Source organism: Cajanus cajan, chromosome 1, assembly GCF_000230855.2.
Source record: "Cajanus cajan strain Asha chromosome 1, NIPB_CcT2T_4, whole genome shotgun sequence".
NCBI lineage: Eukaryota > Viridiplantae > Streptophyta > Magnoliopsida > Fabales > Fabaceae > Cajanus > Cajanus cajan.
The window spans coordinates 2,896,321-2,905,224 of NC_138517.1; the positions used below are offsets into that span (position 1 = coordinate 2,896,321).

At 31.2% G+C, this 8,904-nt stretch overlaps 1 protein-coding gene across 1 annotated transcript; it reads right to left on the minus strand.

Moving 5' to 3' along the window:
* Positions 1-2,459: 2,459 nt before the first annotated feature.
* On the minus strand, positions 2,460-8,425 carry LOC109813478 (uncharacterized). The gene is made up of 8 exons (XM_029274405.2): positions 8,129-8,425; positions 4,275-5,005; positions 3,795-3,848; positions 3,553-3,581; positions 3,268-3,342; positions 3,084-3,174; positions 2,856-2,942; positions 2,460-2,740 (listed from the first exon to the last, which is right to left on the minus strand). The coding sequence occupies exons 1-8, from the start codon at positions 8,184-8,186 to the stop codon at positions 2,714-2,716; spliced, it is 1,152 nt and encodes a 383-aa protein (XP_029130238.2). The 5' UTR covers positions 8,187-8,425; the 3' UTR covers positions 2,460-2,713.
* Between the last annotated feature and the right edge of the window lie 479 nt (positions 8,426-8,904).

The following is an 8,904-nucleotide window of genomic DNA, read 5'->3' on the forward strand; positions in this document are numbered from 1 at the left end:
CCCCACCCCCGTCCCCGCCCTCGATACACACCGGGGGTAAAATCTAGGTCCCCATCCCCGCCTTCGGCGGAGTTCGGGTTTCCCCGCCCTGCCCCCGCCCCCACTCCTATTTTTTTTTCTTCTTTTTTTCTTCTTTTTTTCTTTTAAATAAATATGAACAATTTAAAAAAATAAAAGAAAAGAAAAATAATATAAATTTTTACATATAAATATTTTTAATTTTGGTTTATATATATATATATATATAAATAATTTTTAATTATATTATTAAGCGGGACGGGGGCAGGTATGGGGGTGGGGGCGGGGTGGGTATTAACATCCCCGTCCCCATTCCCGTCCCCGATTTTATCAATCGGAAAAAATCCGAACCCGAACCCAATAAACACGGGTTTTTTCCGTCCAAATCGGGGTGGGTTCGGGCGGTTATCCACGGGGACGGGTTAGATTGTCATGCCTAATAGTTATGACTCAATTATATCGTTTATTATATCTTGTATAAAATATCTTCTTTCTTAAATTAGAATAAAAGGCATGAAACAATTTATAATTTAATTAAAATAAAATTCAATTTTATTTTAACAAGACCATTTTTTTTAAATAATCACATGTCATTTGAATCATTTTGATAGTTTTTCATGAATAAAATAATAAATCATTTCTTAAAATCGCTAGTACACTTTCACACACACACACACATATATATATATATATATATATATATATATATATATATATATATATATATATATATAATTGGATATCATTGTAAGCAATGCATTCAACTTAAATACTAAATATAAAATGTAATAACAAGTTAAACATGTAGAAAAAAGAAAAAAAAAGTGTGTGAAAGAATTGACAATTTTAGTTTTTGGAAAGTAAAATATTAAAGATATCCAATCACCATTTTATACTAAAATTTGGGTCAATGTAACATCTGAAATTCCAAATCAACAAACCTATACCATTAAACATAGACCTTGAGACCATCCTCTAAAAAATAAATGATTCGTGTTTGACTACCACGATGATTAAATGATTTTTGGTCAATTTATTTTGTTGGACAATGCATTGATTTTATCTTAAATCAAACCAATTCTATGTTTCCGTTATTCAAAACACAATATAATTGAAAACTAGACAAAAATCAAAGGAAGGTAGAAGTCCTCTTAATTAAGGATGGAGTAATTGTGATTGTACTTAAAAAACCATATTGTGGAGGAAAAACAAATACTAGAAGGGCTTGAATAGTGTGTATAAAAAATTTACATGTTTTTTATAGTGAAGTAGTAATGCTAGTCAAATGAAGTGAAAATAGTAGTCAAATAGAATACTGAGTATTTTTGTACTGGTTTATCTCAACTATCAAGATTACGTTTAGTTCTCAATCCAATTAGATTGAATTTCACTATCTTTAAACAAAAATGCAAATATTTTTTCAATAAGTCACTTTTGGTTCAATCTTAAGTATTCTTTAACTTGTCTCTTTAAGTAACTATCCAAATATTTTTTTAATAACAAACCTCTCTAAGCATAACAACCAAATATTCTTTTATTAGCAAGTCTTCTTAGGCTCAAAACAAGTCTTCTTTTTCATACAAGTCTCTCCAGACTCAAAACATGTATTCTTTTACAAATAAGTCTCTCCATGCTCAACACAAATATTCTTTTTTCAGACAAGTCTCTCCAAATTCAACCTTATAACAATGGTTATGAAGGTTACACAATGTTGTGTTCGTCTCAATTAGATGTTATACAACTAGTATAGAGCAACGAAGGTTTACAAGAAAGAATAAATTTATAGAGTATGTTTTTGTACAAATGTATCTATACCTGTTTGTTGTATATGTTTCTCTTCTTTCTCGTACTTTGAATCCTTTTATATATTAGCTTGGAAAAGATGATTGTTGTAAACTTTGAGTCCGACTCATAATTTTGTTTCATTTGTTTTCATCGTCTTTCCATGTGATGACAAGTGATCGTTTGGCTCATTTAATGTGAGCATTAAATGTATTTCGTCAAATGATACCTCATATCTGATCAAGAAGACTACTTATCAACTTTTCATACCAAATGAAGCTTACAAAGCAATGTTAGTGTAGAGCAACTGCAGTAATGACTTTATCTACTTTTAATCATGATTTTAGGTATCTTAGTTTTGATAGAAAACATAATTCTTCTCTTTAATAGATTTGTGAGTTTCAAGATAGCTTTTTGGTTCAATCGGTTAAGAAATGAAGTATTCAAAGCAAACTTTGTCGTTAATTTTAATAAATAATAAATATTTTATGTATATGAGACATTGTATGTTTTGTCCGATATACAATGTCTTATAAATAATTTGTGTCTTACATTTCATTTGATAAACTTTTCAAAGACATTTTTGCAGATATTTCTTTTTTATAAAAATATTTTATTTATTAGCATTAAAAATTTAAGTTTAAGAAATTTATGTCGTCTTTTGACTTAGTACATATCAATGTTATAATCTATATGCATATATAACAAAATTAAAATCCATAAAATTACCAAGCCTATTCACTTAAATTCGCAGAATATGACAAAGCCAATAAAGAGAACTAAAATCAAACAAACATAACAAAATTTAGAAAAATTTTGAACAATTTTATAGCATGATCTCATGATTGATCTCTTTCTCTTCCCTCTGGTTTCATGCCCTTATGGCTTACAACATGCAACTTTAGGACCATCTTTATACAGGTTCAACAAATATTGTATCCTGTGTAAGTCAAATAGCAATGTTGGAAAAAGGCATAGGAAATATTAGATAAAAGACATTAAAAATTTGGAAAATTAAAAAATAATGTGAAATAAAATTAACATATGATGCTCACCCTTGGAAAAATTATTCCTAAGAAATGATGTTTGCTTTCTGTTGTAGATAAGATTATAATATGCGAAGGGAGTTCAATTTTTGCACACTGCACAAGGATGAAATGTATAATGATTCTTATATTCTAAAAAAACATTTATATTCAGCAATATGTATCTATTCACTCAATAGCCTACAAGAAACATATCTTTTTTATTTTATAATTTAACATAAAAGTCATATGACTCACCAAACTTTTACTCATCAGATGGTCGTACACGTCAAAATTGTTGAATTGAGTTATGTGAAAGAACACGTAATCAATGGGTCCACCAATAATCCTGTTTAAATGTTATTAAAATATATATAATATTTCCTTACAAAAGGTAATGTTAAGATAAAAGGTTAACAATAACATTGTATCATAAAATTACCTCAATGTGTAGTTGACAGCCTTTATGGGAATGAAAATGGTGATCTCCAGCCTACTCGACCACGTAGAAGTGAGTCTGGAATGAGAAACAAAAGTATAATCATGAGTTTAAACACTTTTATTTTTGTTTATAAGCAAAACAATTATTTTGATGAGTAAATAGGCTTTGATTGAAGCATAGGGTGTGCTTAAACTAAGTCCCGTAAAGTTTAATACACGATGAATGATATCTTGTAGCACCGAAACTTTAAAGAAGATTTAGCATTGCATAAGAGGAACCACTTACGAGGAGGGTGATGTTGGTTTGGCCATGACCTATATCAGAGGGAGAAAAGATGGAAAATTTAGGTTAATATAGTCAATTCTCATAATTGTTGTAATGTAGGTTGCTCAAATTAAAAATAGGATGAAATGTTGTTAAAGAAAAAGAAGGATCAGAATAAAAGTCCCTTCTGATATATTTTGTCTAACAAATTAGACATTCTAAGTCAAGAAAGATTCTTCTACAACAAATTAAAAATATCATACCCTTGCTTGATTAAGACATGCACGGTACGAGTGAACTCTTCCAACCAAACATCCCTAGATGCACAAAAGAATATATCCATAAAAAAATCTCTATAAACAGTACTAACAGATATTACCAAATTTAATATATCAAAGTAATATATCTCAAACGACGTACTCCATTTTTAACTAATAAGATATTTTAAAGTGACATATAATTAATGTAAATATTGTATGTACAAAACATGTTAATTATATAGAACATTACAATTATATAGACACAAATGGTTTATGGGTTTTTCATTTCTCCTAAAATGTATGTTTTTCTTGAAGTAATTTTAAATAGGGCTTAAAAAAAGGAATTGGGAAGCCATTTTGTGACAAATTAATTAGCATATGCATGAAGTTAAAGATATACCTTCCGAGTTCCAAGTTTTTGAAATGATCATAGTATATTATGTTGGTCATGCATTTATCAAGTAATGAGCCAAGTTAGTTTACCTCCCATGCTTTCACATAGTCTTTAATAACCATGAGAGTTGGTGGAGGCAGAAAATTTCTGTGATTATGTTGTTGTGCCATGTATCTCATTGCAGGTGTACCTAATGAACTCAACCTAGTCATTTCAAATGGAAGGTGCCTTTGAAATTGTTGGTGACTGCCTTTGACACTATCATTACAACCATCATCACCACCACCACTGTAAGGAAGCATTGAAAAGCTTGCTGATGAGGTTAATTGAAATTGATTGAGCGAATTTTCCATTGAACTAGGAAACATGGAATTTCCAAGTGAAGCACCAACTTGTGGAGGATCATATAGAAGTGGATCATGAGTTCCAAATCTAACAGTTGTGTTATTCCCACCACTTGGGTGTTGCCATTCTTTCCCCCCCACAAGCCATAAATTAGGACTCATAAATTGAGGTAGTGAGAAACTAGAATTTGAGTAGTCTTTTGAGGTGAAAATAGGGTTCACTACTCCCACTTTGCCACCTAGTTCTTGAGCTAGTCCTCTAGAAGATCCGTCTCCAGCTATGGAAGTGGATGGTACCATTGGTTGATGAAATGAGAAACTAGAACTTGAGAAGTTTTCTGAGGTGAGAATAGGGTTCACTCCACCCACATTACCTCCTAGTTCTTGATTTCGTCCTTTTGAAGACCATTCTCTAGTTGTGGAAGTGGATTTTACCATGGGTGAGCTTGAGGCTATGTCCTTTGCTACACTTTTTGCTGCAATATATTCATAGTCAATTGTGTTGGCTCTCCTTATTGAGGAAAACAAAAAGAATTATCTCATTACAAAAATAAACAATAGAGAGAGTTTAATATATGTAAACCATTGTCAAACTGTAAAAAAAAAAAAAAAAATACAACAGTAACAAAAAAATTAAAACACCATAATGCTTTGATTTGATGCTTTTGACTATCTTTAATGTTGGCTTTTGACATATAGCACCTTGATATAATTAGAATTAACTAGTTCATAAATGAAATTATAATCGACATCAATATGTCTTGATCTTTCATGATGCTTTGATTTGATGCCAAGTTAACTGCCGATTGATTATCATGGAATATCATGGAAGATTGAATGAGAAATCTTTAGAGCCACACTAGTTCAGTTGCAATAAAGGAAAACTATCCATATTTTGTCTCAAAAGAAGATTTGGACATAGTGGGTTGTTTCTTGGAGATCCAAGATATCAATGCATTGCTAGGAAACACAAAATCTGGTAGTGGAACACCTTTTGTCCTAGAAACTACAACATTTGGCATCAACATAAGTCGTCAAATTGTGAGGGTTCAAAGTAGGAAACAAGAATCCTTAACCAGGAGTGGCTTTGAGGTATTTCACTGAGAGATGGATTGCATGTAAGATGAAGGAAAAATGTTTCTATGAAGTCTTCTATGTTCGTTTGTGGCTACAAGGTTGAGTTAATGAGTTGGAGGGACTAAAAAAGTACAAGTGTGGTGAGGTAAGGAAATTAAGGAAGGAAAAAGTCCTAATTTTTATTGAACAACAATTGGAGGTGGTTCTTAAATGGTTTTCACTATCGGTAGGCGTGTCACAATCAAGAAAAACCTCAAGAAGCGTGATGCCTATAAATGTTGTATGGAATGGAAATGATTATTGGATATAAAATATAATCTTCTAAATTTAGAAAGAGGACATATTTGGCATGAAATTCAAGAGAAATCATTGGACAAAGGAAAATGAATTATATTACTCAAGATTTTAAGAATCTTATAAGAAAATATGTCAACTCTTAGAATGTCAGATATTGGCAATACAATGTAAAGAATTAATATGGTTGATAGAATTACAGTTGGATAGAACATATTTATATGAAAAAATAGAAGGCGAGATTAATCCTTAAGTGATAAGACATAAAGGCATTCAATGAGCTCACCCTTGCCAATCCTATTGGAGTGTGGCATCTGCTAAATAACAAAGAGTTTAGGGAAAAAAATAGGCATGGAAGGTTTAGTTAAAAGGGCACTAATAGGTAGCAAATTAAATGTAAATTGAGAAACCTATATGACATTGTAGAAAACCAAAATTAGATGGCACTATAATGGTGAAAAATATTGAAGTAACAACTTTATAATTCAAAGTGATAAATTTATCAGAAATAAATTGATAAGAGGTGAATAAAGAGAGGTTACATGTTACATGAGCACTTCACCAGAATTGAAAATCCAACAAATTGAAGAAAAGAAGGATTAATAAAAAGAACAATATCGATTGAGGATTCAATAAAAGGTATTGTTGCATTAGATTCTTGATGTTGCAAGAGGTTCATTAATCGACTATATTGCTAAGCTTTAAGTTGGAACTTGGAATTGAGTTTTAGATTATTCAACTAAAGCTTGATTGACCTCAACATTATTAGAAGATGGCTTCTTGTAATTGGGTTGGAAACCATGCAATCTATAGCATTCTCCTTTGAATGACTCAAGATTCCACAATATGCACGCAATATACAATTATTCTTGAAGACCTTACGTTTAAAATCAAATTGACTTTTAACTGCAAAAGCTAGAGGATTGTCATTGGTGCTAATCACAATAACAACAAAACCCCCAATTTTTCGTTGTTTCTCGTGTTGAGGAACAAGAGAAAAAGTTTGGTGATAGGTAGGCATGGCAATGGAGCGGGGCGGGGGTGAGTTTTACGTTTCCCGCTCCCGCCCTCACAGATTTAAATCGCCCTCGCTTTCGATACTTGTTGAGGGTAAAATCTGGGTACTCATCCCCATCCCTGGCATGATTTGGGTTTTCCCGCCCTGCCCCCGCCCCCGCTCTTACCTTTTTTTTAATTTTATATAAATATGAACAAATTTTAAAAAAAATAAAAGAAAAGTAAAATAATACAAATTTTTACATATAAATATTTCTAATTTTGGTTTATATATATATATAATAGTTTTTTAATATATTATTAAGCGGGGCGGATACGGGAGCGGGGCAGGGCGGGTATTAACATTCCCGACCCCACCCCCGCCCTCGATTTATCAATCGAGAAAAATTCGAACCCGAAAAACACGGGTTTTACTCGTCCAAATCGGGGCGGATTCAGGCAGGTGCCCATGAGAGCGGGTTAGATTGTCATATCTAGTGATAGGGGGAATCGAATCCATTGATGAATTTGTCCTCAAATAGAGGAAAAATGATTCATTTGGATTCATTAGGAAATGCATAACATACTCCATCTGGTTGAAATCAAACCAAGAATAAATGCCACCACAAGTGCATGATTACATAGGCTTGATTTTAGCAAGAGGTTCCCAAATTTGTTTTTGCCAAGAAGAGCCATTTTCATGGATTTCTTCCAAGAATTATAAAACAAAGGGTGGGAAACAAGGAAACATCATTGGTTATAGGATTGGAGAACAACGTAAGGATTACAATTGTCTATAGCAACCATGGAAAAAAATTGAAACCATATATTGTAGAAAAAATAAACAACTAATACCATTTTGGAAAGGTTTTAAAAATCGTTGCATATCGAATGTATGGTCCACAACATTTCAGTATTAGAAGGCAACAATACCATTAAGCTGCTAGAATGTTGAAAGCATAAATCATGTGTAACGACCACAACAATATGGTGTTGGGGCCAAAACAGAACTACGACACACTAACATAAAGCGTAATTAGATTTCATTTACCCAAAACACCATTTTTAACCTTCTTTTTTTTTTTTCATAATCCAGGAAGCAGAAGAAGATTCATAAAATACACAAAAAATATATGCTCTTTTTTTTTTCCCAGACCTTAAACTAAAAAATTTTGCCTTTTTTTTTTTTGAAGAATCATAATTTCAAAATCACAATCAACTTCTTTACTTACCTAGACCCTCCATTATGAAATCACTCTGAATACTCTGATCACCTTCGTCATCCTTCATTGTTTAAGGGATGTGAATACTAGTTAATTGTTGATATCTGTGATTGAGATCCAATAGAAAAAGAAAAAAAAAAAAAGATTGGGCTTGAGAAAGGAAAATTAAATTGAGAGACAGGTGAGATGAGATGAAAATGGAGGAACTTTTATTGGGTTATGTGACTTTAGTAGGTAAAAGTTTACACTGTGTTTAGTAAAGAGGAAAGAAATGGAAAAGTATAGAAAAATAAAGTAGAAATAAAAGTTATTTCATAAGAGAGGAGAAGAAGGGAAATAGAGTAGAGGTTGATTATTTTTAGGATAAAACTTATGTATAGTTGCGTAGGTGCAGATGGTGTTGGTCTCTTATAAGAAGTGAAATTTTACCTCAATAGTTTACATAAATGTATATTTATAAGACTTGCATTAAATGCATTTGTATAATACATAGGTAAAATACTCCAACTCTAATTGGAAAAAAAAAAAACACCAATTGCACAAAGAATTGTTCTTAAGTTTTTACATATAATTTTATTTCTTAAAAAATATATTATTATTATTGTTTACATAAATAAACAAATATAATTTTATAAATAATTTTATTTAAATATAATAAATATTTATTTATTATAGTTATATTATTTTAAGAATAAATAAATATAATATTCATAAATAAATTACATTTTTTAAGAAGAGGGTTTTGGAGGTAAACATGTTAAAACTTAAAACTACAAGTACCTCGT